Here is a 14326-nt window from a genome sequence, read left to right as displayed (position 1 = left end):
TACTGTCACTTAAGGGGATTTTAACCTGTGAAATATGATCCTCTCCGTTTAAGCATAAACGCCACAAAGCCATATGTAGAAAACATTCATTACTGATACAATCATCTTTTACTTAATGTTAATTATGGTTGCAGTTACTATGTAATAACATGAGTATTAATGTCACTTTAAATATTTCATAATATTTAAGTGTTCAGTGAAGAAGAATAACGGCATGTTGATTTTTTTTTTCATGTGTTAACACAGACCTATTTCAGGAATGGACTTGTTTTCTTTGAAAAGTTATCAGAATGCACTGTTCGGTAATTGTAATTTTTTTTTTGTAACTAATGTGGTCTCTAAAAGCTGATTTATGTGATACTGGTATAACTTTCAGTACCTAAGTGAATCATTTATGTCAGAGGCAGAGGCATAAATAAGGCACTTCAGAGATTTCTTTTCTTTTAAAAAAGTGTAGAATTTAAATACATAGAATCTAATTCTCTTTCACAAAGGAAGGTGCTGTCTTACTGTTTAAAGCTAACAAGGTGCATTATTTATAAATCATTGGCGTTCACCTGGAAGAGGTCAAGTGAGATAAAAGGTTTTATATCATACAGGGTCAGGAAGCAAGCTCACATGTCATGCTGCAGTGATTGGGAATGATACCCTTGCTTTCATTCCACTGGAACCATTAGATGACAATGCGTTGACCCCCAACTCTTCACCCCCACCTACAAGAAAAAGCCTCAGCAGCAGTCTCCTGAATGAAGAGCTTGTAACAGATCTGAAAGACCTTACACAGAATCTACTCAGTTTATAGAGAATAATAGATGGCATTGGGTGTATTATAATGCTGCAGTTTCATCCAGGTGATGTGATAGAGAAATAAAAAGTGAGTGAAGCTTGAAACCCATCAGAACCCTGAGATAGAATTACAGTGTTAAACACTTCCTGTTATTTGTTATTTTTATCATATACATATATACTGTTCTTTAGTGGTGCCATCTTTTAAATGTTGATTCTGTATATGAAAGACCCTTTGTTACACATTAAATTTAGAAATACAAACAGGAAATTTGTAAATCAGACAAATGTTTTGACTATCAGAGAAAGATTTATGGGTAAAATGTTTGTGATTTAATTTACAAAGTGTATGTTAGTATTTCTAAAGTGAACACAATTTCATGTTTTATATTATTGGATGTCAGGTAGGAGAGAGTGACATCTGTTACATACAGTATGCAGTTGAGATCCAAGTAGAAATGTGAAATTCCTAGTAGCTAAATAAAAGGGTGCATTTTTTGTTTATATTGTTTTTACCAGTTATAGTTTTGGTTTTGATTTTAGGCTTTTATGCTGCTAAGGAGACATTATCCAGTAAATATTTTTACCTGTGTCTTGGTATATTGCTGCAAAATTAATCTAATCTCATGCCCCTCACAACGACTGTGAAGCAGGTATTTGAACCTAAAACACTAAGCCTACAGACAGTACTGGAAGAAATAAACAGCACGCTCATGCTAATTAAGGCTAAAACAAGGCGAGAAAGAACTTTTATTGCAATGCAGTACCACCAATGGGATTAGCACCAACAATTTTCACATCCAGTTTCATTCTTGATTAAAAATTAAAATTAACTTTAATAAGGAATGGTACAATTCTGCTTCAGTGATGCACATTATAGAATGTGGGGTGAGTCTACACCCTATTGACAGTGTTATGGCATGGTTTTTCTTCTTCTGAGAGCAATTCTTTTGACATCCAATATGCATTTCAGAAGATTAATATACACACACACAGTACATCATTTTTATAGCATTATTTTACTGTGATACAAAACCATGTTTTTATTTATTGATTTTAATTAATGATTAAAAAACGCCTGTCATCTATTTAAGTGTAAGTAATTTCTTGTAATGTGCATTCCCTACGGTGTGCACTCAGTTACAAAACGGGAATCACCTTTCTTGAATATCATGGGTCAGAGGGTATCGCGCCACCTGTTCTGTTTACTGTGGTCTGCTTATACAAGTGCACACAGAATATACACCTGAAATACCAGCCTTCCCTGTTTCAAAACTACGCCCCTTTCTGTTGAGTGGTCCCTAACACCTTTCCACCGTGGTAGCAGAGGAAGTGGTGTTTATCCCTGCTTCCTGTGCTGTGTTTGGCTGTGTGTGGAAAGATGTAAAGATGGCGGAGCTACAGATGCTGTTGGAAGAGGAGATCCCGGCTGGACGGAGAGCTTTGCTCGACAGTTACACCAATCTTGAAAGAGTCGCAGATTATTGTGAGAACAGCTACATACAGGTAAGGTAACGGGGAACGCTAATGATCTACTAGTTGCTAAGAACTCTAATTAAGAGTTGTAAACGGTTCTCATACAAGAGGATGAGATGGGATACAGCAGCAGTTACTACTGACAGTAACGCTATACAGGTTCTGGATAGCCGCTGTACTGCATTCCTGTTTGATTTCAAAAGTGCAGTGTTTTGATCCTAGATATTCTATGTATGTGTACTGTAAATCTTACTTTTATGATTTGTTACACATAATGAATACAGGGTTTTAATATGTAACCAAGCACATAGGAAACGGTTTAATTCCCGAATTCACATAGCATCGTCAATGGTAATATTCTTGGGATGACTGCAAACCTGTAAGTTTTTGATTGAACAAAACCGTTAATACATTTTCCCAGTCAGCTGTTTAGTGTTTCATGGTGTTATAATTTTTTCAATAGCCAAAAACGGATTTGTTTTTTTCTTCTAGCGCGTACAGCTCAAGCAGCAAAAGGGAATGTAGCCTCTAGCATTGTAGAAACTGAAGAATATTAATTCCAGAACTTAACGAATGCTCTTTGAAAGCTGTTTGTTATAAATAGCAGTTTTTCGTTGAGAAAATGAAGATTAGGAATTTGACCAAAGCACCTTGGACTGATTTTTGTTCAGTCCTGTTATGATGATTTGCTGTATTGGGTGTGTGGATTATTTCCTTTAAAATGTCATTGATGTAGACATTCTGTAACCAATTTAATCATAGTAAATAAGCGTGGGTATTTGATAAACGCACAAAAATGCACTTTGAAAAAAAAAAAATATATATATATATTTTTAAATTTAGGTAGGTTACCGATGCACTCAAATCTTGAGACCTCCGTCAAATTGAGATGGAAACGAAGATCACATTTAGACAAACCTTGAGATCTTGTCTGTATTCAGAATAGCAGACCATTTCCAGTATTTAATTGTGATGTAATTCTGTATTAATTAAAATGATGCCGTTAGGCATTGAGTAGATCTGGGATTTCTCCTGAAATTCATTTTACAGCTTTTCTTTAAGTATGAATTGGGGAGTCTCATGTTCCTTGCAGTGACCACACATTCAGAGTGGCAGGCGTAATTTGTCTCTGTTCACTGCATAGGTCACTACTGTAGATGAGGTCCCTGTCGCAGGGCAGTGTTATTATATTCAAGTCATATCATGTTGTGATCGCAGCCATTTGTTCTTTGTACGTGTTCATTGCTTCTCTTTAGATTTACTTGAATGTTTATCTTGGGGCTACATGATAAAAATCTAGACTAAGTACAATTCCCATTAGGTCATGCTGCTGTTAACTACATTGGATCACAAGACATCAAAGGAGCACTCTTATTAATTATGAGCAGCGTCTTGTATTTAAAAATGCTGTTGGGAATTAATACCTAGCTTTAGGATAGCTGTCAAGGCAGGGGATATATTTTTTGTCTTTCACTTCCATGGCATGAGAAACAAATACACTAGTCTTGCATGTAAATTTAGTTTTCAAAGATGATTTGGTGATTATTCAAATAGATAAGAAACTGATGATTATTCTGATCCGAACTATGTACTGTAGTTGTACAGTGAGTGGTAGGTCCCTTAGGTGGCTGAAGGTGTATCGCTATAGTTGCCCTGCACTACAGGTTTCAGGTGCCAATGCCACCCAAGTGTGAGAATAGAATAGTTCTCTTGTATATGTAATTGGTCAGGCTGGTAGAGAAGCACTTCAGCCTGTTGTGCCTTTCCTGTTCTTTAGTAGTGCCACTGGACTTTCAATATGCCCCCATCTCTCTTTGTTTGCAAGCAGCATAGGAGTTGCATGTTAATGCTTGGCTGAGACAAACATGTTTTAAGGGTATGACTGGGTTGGAGTGGCTAAATGGTTTTAAAACCATTTTTCCCCCCAAACCAGAATTGTGTTACCAGAGTACAGTGCTTAAGCTTGATGGGTGAATAAACCCTAACTGGGAATTGAACTCTAGCCTTGGCATATCTGTAATGCACTTTTGTGAGTGCAGTGGTTGGCACTGCAGAAATGAATGGTCTTGTTTCAAATTCTGTTAATCTCAGAGTACTGTTGGAAGAAATAGGTCTCCTGTATGCAGTGTATTCGCTGGAATTACTTTGTTTGTTCATTTACATTTGGGTATCGTGCTGCTTTCCTTTGTGAGCTAGCTTGTAAGCTTTTATGGCTAAAAACAAAGAATGAATGTAACAAAAGAAATAAGCTGTAACACCAGTATATTAGAAGACATTGAAAACAGACTTGAAAAGTTTCATTTTATTTCTCAGTTTCTTTGGTAAGTCTGTCGAACTGTAAATGCCAAGGTCTTAAGACATGCTTTGTTAGATGAAGTGGTGAACAGTGATGATGATTCAAGGTAATGTTGCTTGCCTACAGCAGGAAGCTGTTACTGGATATAGAAATCGGCTTGACCTGAAGGTCTGCGTTATGAAGCATTTTTTCGGGGATGGATGGAGTTATGGCATGTACAATGATTGATTGGTTTATGGGGGGGAAAAAAGCCAGAATGCAAGGTTTTGCTTTCAGTACTTTTTGTTTGGTAAAGATCATATCTGACATGATCAATTTGGCTTATATTTGTTTCTCCAGCTTCAAGGTTTTTGTGAATAATCAAATAATAAACTATATTTCTAATTCACCTACAGTGTTAGACCTTGCTGCCTATGTGATCTTGTTTGGCTTTTTTGCTTGCTTGTAAAGTAGTATAATGCAAATGTCATCCTACCCAGCAGTTAGAGTGCCAGCCATGATTTTGAAATCCATTCATTGCTGATCCTTGTTTTTTTCCTCTGTTGAACTTTTGGTTCTTTACATGTACTTTACATTTTAATTTGTAATATGCCGATAGATAGACAACACTACAGATTGTTGCTGCTCCTCGGTAGAAGTGGAATGTTATATTAGTGTTAAGATATACATGTCGCAATATGTATCCACTGGTCTGATTGTCTTCTTGTATGATGTTCAATAAGATCAAATAACGATGGACTATTTTGTTAAACACAAATTAAATGAGGCTGGGAGAGTATGTATTCATCATGCCAACTATAAAACACATTTGTTCTTAATGCAGGAACCATTTAGTAAGTACAATAAGGTATGTTGTGCTTTTGGTCATGGATCGCAATACAAATGATAGCCCGCAGACTTTTTTTTTATTATACTTTGTAATTAGCGGATCAATGAATCGTCGTACATTAATTACGTACTGTATCATAAAGGTATGTAGGCTGTTCACTCCAGTGGTGAAGCTGCAATCAGATATTGTGACTTGGAGCAAAGATACCAGGATGCAGCCATTTACAGTATTTATAGTGTTGCTTTTGCAACATTTGCATAATGAATTGATCTGAAAAAAGGAAAAGATTCTCAGTACATTAAATGGGGGGGGGGGGGGGGGGGATTATAAAATTATGATAATAAGATGAAAATGGATTTTAAAATATTGGTTAGCACTCCTTGAACTGTACTGAACAGTATTTTTGAATTTTCAGGTTTTTTCTTTTTAGGTTTGAGTGTTGGATGTCTTCCGTGTACTTTTGTTTAAGTATATCCAGTAGACCATAGTTTGATATTGCAGTAGTGAAGAAACCAGCAGAATCAACTTCATCCTTTTTTTAGAGCCGGCTTAGCAAGCTGCCATGGTTGGTCTGCCTGCTTGTTTGTTTTCGTTATTACCCAGTTCTCCTCCTTTCAGCTCGCCTCACTCTGGAGTTTGAATTTCCATATCTCAGGAGTTGTGTTGGTGGCTGCTTTCCTATTTTTGATTCCGGTGTTATTTCAGGAGTCCTTGCCTCAGATGACTTGTCAGTATCTATGCTCCCTTCCTCCTCTATTTTATTTCACCGTCAAGACAAAAAGACAGTTGATACACTACATTCCTGGCTCTGACAATGCACTCTTTCCTTCAATAATTGGCTTTTGACATCACTAGGAAGAAAGGCAATCCTATTAGTCAGTCTGGGTTCTGTTACCTGCATTCATTTATATTTTCAGTATCTCCAGGAAAAAAGGGTCTATGAGCTTGAAGTTCCTGACTCCTGGCTCTGCAGCTGACTCGCTGTAGTAGTCTCACCCCGGGCAAATCTCATTTCAGCTCCACATGCATCCCCGGTGGGTAGACACTGGGATCCCAGTGGAGAAGATGATGTGGCTCAATTGGGCTGAGATGGTCATAATTGAATGCAGTACACTTGTGCAGATTGTTTGTAATGGGGGGCCGGGTTGCATAACTCCCAATACTGTAGGTAAACAGTTTATAATCCATAATTATAAAGCTCCTTTTACTTGTGCTACAGTTACGTGTGTTTGGACAAGATTCAAACTTTTGAATGCACTGTACATTAAGTTAAAATAGTACACTTTTGCAACAGGCATGCAGTTTAAACTTTTTTTTTTCTCTCCAGATGTAATTGTCAATCATCTGCCAAAAAGACGCATGTCTTCTCAATTTAAAAGTTTTAGTTTAACCTGCAACCCGGATAAATGTGTGATCAATTCAGAGCAGTTTCTGTACAGTTAGCAGGGTCCAGGCACATTGCTCAAATTCCTGGCAACTGGTTATTTTTAATTAAGTATATGTGACACACCATCACTATACAAAATTAGTATAAAGAACAAAGTCATGATCAATCGATCTTTATTTTATATGACACCTTTCATAATGGACCACCATCACAAAGCGCTTTAGAAGATGCAGTAACAAGAAGAAAATCCATAATACTTTAAATACAGAAAAATGCATAATACATGATATACAGTACAAAAAAAAAGACCTATAAATGCACGGACAATATCCCTGTTATTGGGGATATGCATCCCTATCTGGAGATAAAAAGGGCAGTGCTGGACCACTGCTAAATTCTTAACTTGACATTTGTAACCTATTTATTTATTTATTTAGGCAGATATCCCTCCTGGTTCTGTAGGAGGCTCTCTACTTTGTTGCATTCATGGCTCAGGATTAAAGTAGCAGGGATGTTAAGTGGCTCAACCTATGTTACTGTGAGCCCTTTACGCACTGTAATTGTGAGGCACCAACTGGGGAGAGGGATTGGTGGATGGCTGGCTAGCTTGAATGCTGGCTGACTGAAACAGGGCTCTGTTGATGTGGGATACATTCCAGACATCCTGTGGTGGCTTGTGTTCAAACCTTTCCATTACTTGCTCTAAGATTTCTTCTTTTTGCCAGTTTGTTCGACTTATTCTTGTTGCGTGGGTGGGGGCTGTTATGGTCACATGGCAACAAGAAGATATCTGCTTACAGTACTTCATAATATGGTTTTGTTTTTCATTCAGATGTACAATAGGCAGGGAGGCTATATTGCTGCAATAGCCAAAAGCAGCGAAGCAGGCACTATTCTGAGGCCCCTGATGTGGCCGGTGGCCTGCCTGATTCCTTTAGACTGCCCTTATATAGTTACCTGTTCAGCAGGTCAGGCATGCATAAGCAATGATGTCTTTGGCTTTTCCTATTCCATTCTGCACTGAAGTTAGATGCAGAACTACTTGCTGCTCTGCACCAAAATTGGCAACTGTGAATGATTGCTAGTCACAGGAAAACATGTGTCTGCTGTCTTGCTTTAACTGTAAGCTTGCCTTCTTTGTGCTGCAGTCTGTATTTCTTTAATAAGGAACAACTGTTGGTTAATCAAGCTGAAGTACTTAAAGGTGTCTGCTAATCCATATTGAATTGTGCTGATGAAGACCAGCTTATTCAAATATCTTTTAATTTGTCTCCTAAAGTGTAATGCAGCATCCAAACAAGCCCTAGCTGCTGTGTGATAATGGGGTTCCTTGAGCCTCTTGTTGAACTTGGTTTTGAATGTGGGAAAGCTACAGTATATCAAAGATCCAGAATATTGGAGAGCCATATTCTAGATGGCACACGTTTAATGATCCTGTTTAATGGTCATACACATGCTGGTGTTTGACCTTGTGCGTTTTAGATCATTTAAAATGCAGCATTGTATTTTAGCTGTGAAAAAATGGGCCCCCAAATAGCATTTAGTGTGTTAAATGACCTACAATATGACCTGCTGTAGTGTGGTCTTTTGTTACCATTATGATTGGAAAATATAGAGCCATTATACTCAAGTCAAGGCTGACTGATAAAAGGTTGTGCCCACATGAAAAGTAGCGTAGGTAAACGTTAGGATTAGCATAACAATTTTCTACCCAAATGTCTAACATTGCAAATCAGTTTTGAATGAACAGTCAAATAATTTGCATAATACCATGAATTTAATTACATAATTTGCTAATGAACAGCAAGGACATGAATCTCTCATTGCAGATACTGTGATACAGTAGGCTATTTTATTTGGTGAAAAATGGCTTGAAGTTATACGAAATGAATTGCGAGGATTTCTTGGCTTGCAGGGGCCCACTAGCATTAGCATCTTGCATCTCACCCATGTAATACATTGAAATGTCTGTGTGTAATAGTACGTACTGTTAGCAAACCGTTTGTTTGTTTTTTCTCTCCAGTATGATTTAAGTCTTATAGTACATATATAATTCTGTTTATAAGGTGCTCTTGGTTAGATAGAAATGTAGCACTGCAAAAGTGCCTATCTTATACTAACATCCCCTTTCTGCCACAAACAAAAAGGGTTTAAAGTTTTCTGTGTATCCTATACTGCTGTGATTTTTCAGCTGTGGTACACTGTGAAGCCTAATCTCGCAGAAACAGCAAAACTATAAAAAGTGTTACATGTAGTTCACCTGTTAACAGTGCTTTTCATCCATTGTTTTTAATAATAATACTAATACAAAAATAATCTTTATTTATAGTGCCTTTCATGCTAAAAACAGCTCAAAGTGCTTTACTAGGAAAATACATTTAAAATACAGAGAAAATGAACATGTATAATAGAGAGAATTTAAAAAAATATTTAATTAGTGCAAAATTGATTAAAAAGAAAAACCCAAAAACACAATGTAATACAAGCTAAAAGAAAACATTTATTTATTTTTATAAATTTAGTCATTGCCAATTATTTTAATATTATTTTCTCCCCAATTTACTGGTGTCCAATTATTTTTAGGCTGCGCTCACCGCTACCACCCCTGCGCTGACTCGGGAGCGGTGCAGACGAACACACGCTGTCCTCCTGAAGTGTGTGCCGTCAGCCGACCGCTTCTTTACACACTGCAGACTAACCATGCAGCCACCTCAGAGCTACAGTGTTGGAGCACAACGCAGCCGTCGGCAGCTTACAGGCAAGCCTGCAGGAGCCCGGCCAAACCACAGGGGTCACTGGTGTGCGGTGTGCTGAGGACACCGGGGCCTCGGCCAATTGAGCGCCACCCCCTCAGAACTCCCGGTCACTGTCGGCAGTGACATAGCCTGGATTTGAACTTGCGATCTCCAGGCTATAGGGCACATCCGCGTGGAGCGCTTTTACTGGATAAGCCACTCGTGAGCCTGAAAACATTAATTTTTAAGAAAATATTCCTGTAAGGCCGACCTAACAAACGATAACGAGCTGAGCATTTTGAATGTTGCAGGCGATGCTACAGATCCACTTTGTTTAAAAGGAAAAAGTCAATTACGCTGTTAATTTAAATAAACTATCAGATTTTTTTTTTTTTTTTTTTACGAAACACAATGCATACAGATGTTGGTCAAAAAGTACAATATGTGGGGAAATTACACCACAGTCACCGCACTGGTATTGTACCTCAACTATTTTGAAACGCCCAAGTTATGAAGCACTCTCAATGTGCAGGTCATTCAACAGAAAGTGCCATGTACCGCTGTAGAGCTCTCTGCCTATTGAACGCACCCCTGGTGTTTAATAGAGGGACACGCTCATTTATAACATCTTAACAGGTAGAGTAGAAGTATGATATTATTTTTTATCATATACAGTAAATTTGTTTTAAACAAATAGTACAGTAGGTTTGTTAATATCAAACAGAGCATCAGTTATTGGCTGAGCTGTGTTTGTGTATTCTTTCTTCAACTGCTGCAGATTACTGTAGCAAAGTTCTATTCATGACCTCTTCTCAGTGCTGTTAAGTGAACTAAATGTAATGAAAAACTTTAAGCAAATTGTTTTCAGATATCGGCCACATTAGTTCTATCAATCAACTCAGTTTCCAAAAGCTTATGCGTTTTAAATCTGAAACCTGTTTCTTTGTTGAATAAATATTGAAGCTGTTCGTCCTCGATTCCACCTTTTAGCCGCTGAAGGTAGGAATTCGTAGGCTGGTCTGTGGTTTAAGCAGTGATGGGGATCCTCTTTGGTTTATGAGTGAATAAAAGATGTCTGTAAAACTTACAACAAGTGTGGCCAGATGAGATGTAGATTTGAGTGTACTTCTTAACGTCCACTCTACTACAAGGTCTTGGGTGTACAGCAGATCCTGGCTCTGCCTTTCAAGCTAGAGTCACGACTAATCCAAGCTGAGGACTGTCAAGTGAGTATTAGAAAGGTGGTTGTCGTAGAGAAGAAATGCATTATGTGTAAGTTTCGTTCTCTTGTCAGACAGCCTGGTGTCAGTCTTCTAATCTGTCAGGCAGCTGCAAATATTAAATAACTTTATATTGAAGGTGACACCCACCCACTCAAAATATTTTGCAAGAATTGAAGCTGAGATTGTTTGTTTGTTTTTTTCAACATTGTCCCAGTATACCTTGGATTACAAAAAATATCCAAAGGCTATGTGCAGTACACTGGCGCACACACAGACAAACACACTGTACAGTTTTTCTTTCAACCTAAACACTCTTTTGGAGGAATTATAGATTTGATCCTCATTTGGCATTCATTTTGTGCAGCAGAACAGTTTTGCTAATGCAGTAGTGTCTCTTCATTACTTCAGTAGCTTGTCAGTATGCAGATAAGTGAGATCCATGCCCAGGGAGACAGGAGAGATCAGACAGGCAGATTAGCCTAATTAGCTTCCATCTGGACCAATCCCTGTGATCTGGTCTCTTCCCCTCTGTCCCGGAGCGGGTTACACAGCATTGTCTTTCTTTAATCCAAACCTGGAACTACAGTAGAGGCTATGTGCTGGCGTGAGATGTGAGGTAGATCTGTAAAACCTGTTAAACTGTATGCTGTGTTTCTGCAGGCGGACTGGATCCCAGCTGGAGGTGAATCTCTCCAGTAAAAGGGATATACAATAGTGGAGTCTCCCATTTGCATATCTGTACTGTAAGTGTACAGTACAAGTCACACTTTAGAGCTATTCAATGTAGAGAACGGCTTAATCCAATTGTGATGAAACTTGGTCAGGACAATCTTCAGCACAAGTTAGGAAGGATCTGGGAATACTGTGAAATGAGTTACCTGTCTGTCCAATGGAAATTTAAAAGTAGAATGCCTTAATTTGCTTTAGAAATTATTTTTATGGTTTTATGCTTGTCATAAGTAATGTATTTAGTACCTTGACAGACTGAACAATTTGAACAAAGCACTGGAATTATAGGTTGGTCTTCTGATAATGGTCCACTGTTCATCATTCCCAGTACAGTGTACAGTACAGAGGCCCTTTCTGCTTTCCTAATAAGACTCACTGAATTTAGTTTGACTACTGACACTACAGAAGTTTGTGGGACCACACTACGCTGGCAAGAGCTCCCTGTTAAGTGAAAGCTGCTCTTTTAGGGATGGGTGCACACACTTTATTGAAATCTTGGTGTTTGATATATTTTGGAAAGTGCAGTTTCTGTGATATGCTTTGTGTAGTTGAGTATAAACATATGTCCATGGATATTTGCTGTATTTTTATATAGTACATTTGGCTGTGAATTGTAAGTGGGAATTGACAAACCTGTCCTATAAAGGGCAGTCTACACACTTCTAATGGGGAGAAACAGGGAATTTATGGAAAGATCAAGTCAAGTCCTTTGTGCTGAGAGCTTCCACGTGCCAAAGATTGATTGTATTTATTATAATATAATCGTTCTTCCAGTTTTCTTAAGACTTGCACGACTTTTAGTATTCATAGCATGGTCACTATCCAATGCGTTGTTGTGGTTAATATGCTTCAGTGTGAGTAGCACTTTGCCTTTGGGAAAACTCTTACATTTGCACTATTAATAGATGTCAACATTAAATATTCTAGCTGGAAGGTTTTGTTGGTGAGTCTCCAATTTTTTGCATGCTCTGAATACATGGGGATATTTAAGGTTAGCCATCATAAAAAAAAAAAAAAAAAAAAAAAAAAATATACAATTTTTATTTAACTAATAACCCAGTGAGGCAAAAAGTTAAGCTTCATGCGTCATACAGTACTTGCAATAGTCTTTACTTTTCTTTTAGTATTCTTTGCTGGCAGTTGCTTTACAAGCATGCAATTAATACAAAATGTTACTTTCCCAAACACATTACTGGGCAATGTTATGAGTATATTAACAGTTTCACCAGTTTTTTTTTTTTTTTCTATATAACTTTAATTCAGACCCAGTAATTAAATAAACATGTTGATCAATCCTTTTTTTTTATTGTACGGCTGAAGGTGTGAAATAAGACAGATCTGGTCTGTGCGTGAATTGCGTTTTACTGTTTGACCATCCTCTTGTTAAGAATCTTTAACACACATAAAAATAAAAACAAATTGCCCCTATACACTATAATTTCAGTGAAAACATTTCTCGTATAAATGCAAGGACCTCTCTGTAATATCCTTGGCGGCATATCCCAGGGTTAAAAGTTGTGATTTTGTTGTTGGTACAGTGTAAATATAATTGTGTATTTATTCAATTTTCTTTTGATGCAAGAATTCCTGGTCAGGTGTCTGTTCCTCCACCCCCCACCATGACAAAGAGTCACTGTAAAGAATAGAGTGATGTGGAGGACTCTTTCAGTCACTGGGGATGGAAAGAAATCTCTCGCATTGTTCCGCCTGACATGACTTCAGAATAAAGACGGCATCAGATAGCAGTGGGATACTGCCTAATAAAACCTGTTCAGAGAATGTGCTTGCTTTCCATCACAGATCTCAAACACATCCTTGATCTCTCATGCTTTGTGACAACGCTTTAACCCTTTAGGCTGCATTCTCAAATGCTATAGTGCATTCTTGCTCTGTTGCATTACTGTTTTATTTAAGTAAATTTAAGTATTAATGTTCAAAACAAACCGAAGAAGAGAGGAACTGTATTGAGAGGAAGAAAACTTGAATATATGGTACAATACAGTAATGTAATTTACCTTAAATTTAATCTGCAGTACCTAACAATGTTTTGTGCTAATGTTGTAATGTGAGAACTTGCATGTACTGTAAATCTCCATTGAGCTTGTGGACAAGAGAATGGAAAATGAACTACTATAGGCTCCCTTTTTGATTTTGTTTTATAATGGAAAGGGGTCACAATTCAGTGGGATGGCGAATGGTTTAATACTGTAAAGGCATATTGCATTAAAATAGCTGAATGTGTCTAGAAAAGAAGGTTACATGTGGCTTCTCTGAAATACCTGTCCCCCCCCAGGTCCAGAGGGGAGTAAAAATAGCATAACATAACGTACCAACAAGCTATTGCCAGGAATGGAAAAGGAACATGTTTTTTGCAGAACTTTGTACTAAAGTATGGTATTGGGCACTTTTGAAACCTGACAATTCAGACCCATTTTCTAGACAAATTGTTAACCCTTTGCTCCAAAGTATAGTAGATGTACCCATATGGAACTGACACATGTTACATTTGCAATGGGATATTAAATACATTAACCTAACAAAGCAGACTTGATTAGGTTAAGACAGTCCGTTACTGATTTGTGAACAAATAAATAAAACTATGGCATGTTCATTGTATGAAAGTGTTGTAACGATTTACTCAAGTACAGCACAATGACTCCAGTAAAAATGTGTAAGCTAATGCTGGGTTTCCCACTCCTGGTCCTAGTGGACCCCTGTGTCTGCTGGTTTTCATTCCAACTGAGTTCCCAATTACTTACTTAAACCCTTAATTGAACTAATGTGCTTAATTATACCTTTTTAATTGTTCTCGTCTCCTAAAAAGTTGCTGATTTTCAACTTGTAAAATTGTACAGTTAACGTAAT

The 14326-nt window shown here is 37.6% G+C and overlaps 1 protein-coding gene across 1 annotated transcript in view; it reads left to right on the top strand.

Annotated features, from left to right (window-relative positions):
• Window positions 1–2132: 2132 nt before the first annotated feature.
• LOC121323196 (abl interactor 2-like) overlaps window positions 2133–14326 on the top strand; it is a 58134-nt gene continuing 45940 nt past the window's right edge. Inside the window, 1 exon segment of the mRNA XM_041264092.1 lies at window positions 2133–2292. Coding sequence (XP_041120026.1) covers window positions 2176–2292 — 117 coding nt within the window. The 5' untranslated portion in view covers window positions 2133–2175.

Source organism: Polyodon spathula, chromosome 11 (genome assembly GCF_017654505.1).
Source record: "Polyodon spathula isolate WHYD16114869_AA chromosome 11, ASM1765450v1, whole genome shotgun sequence".
In the NCBI taxonomy this organism is placed as follows: Eukaryota; Metazoa; Chordata; class Actinopteri; order Acipenseriformes; family Polyodontidae; genus Polyodon; species Polyodon spathula.
The sequence above is the reverse complement of the archived record's forward strand: the minus strand, read 5'-3'. Positions and strand labels throughout refer to the sequence as shown.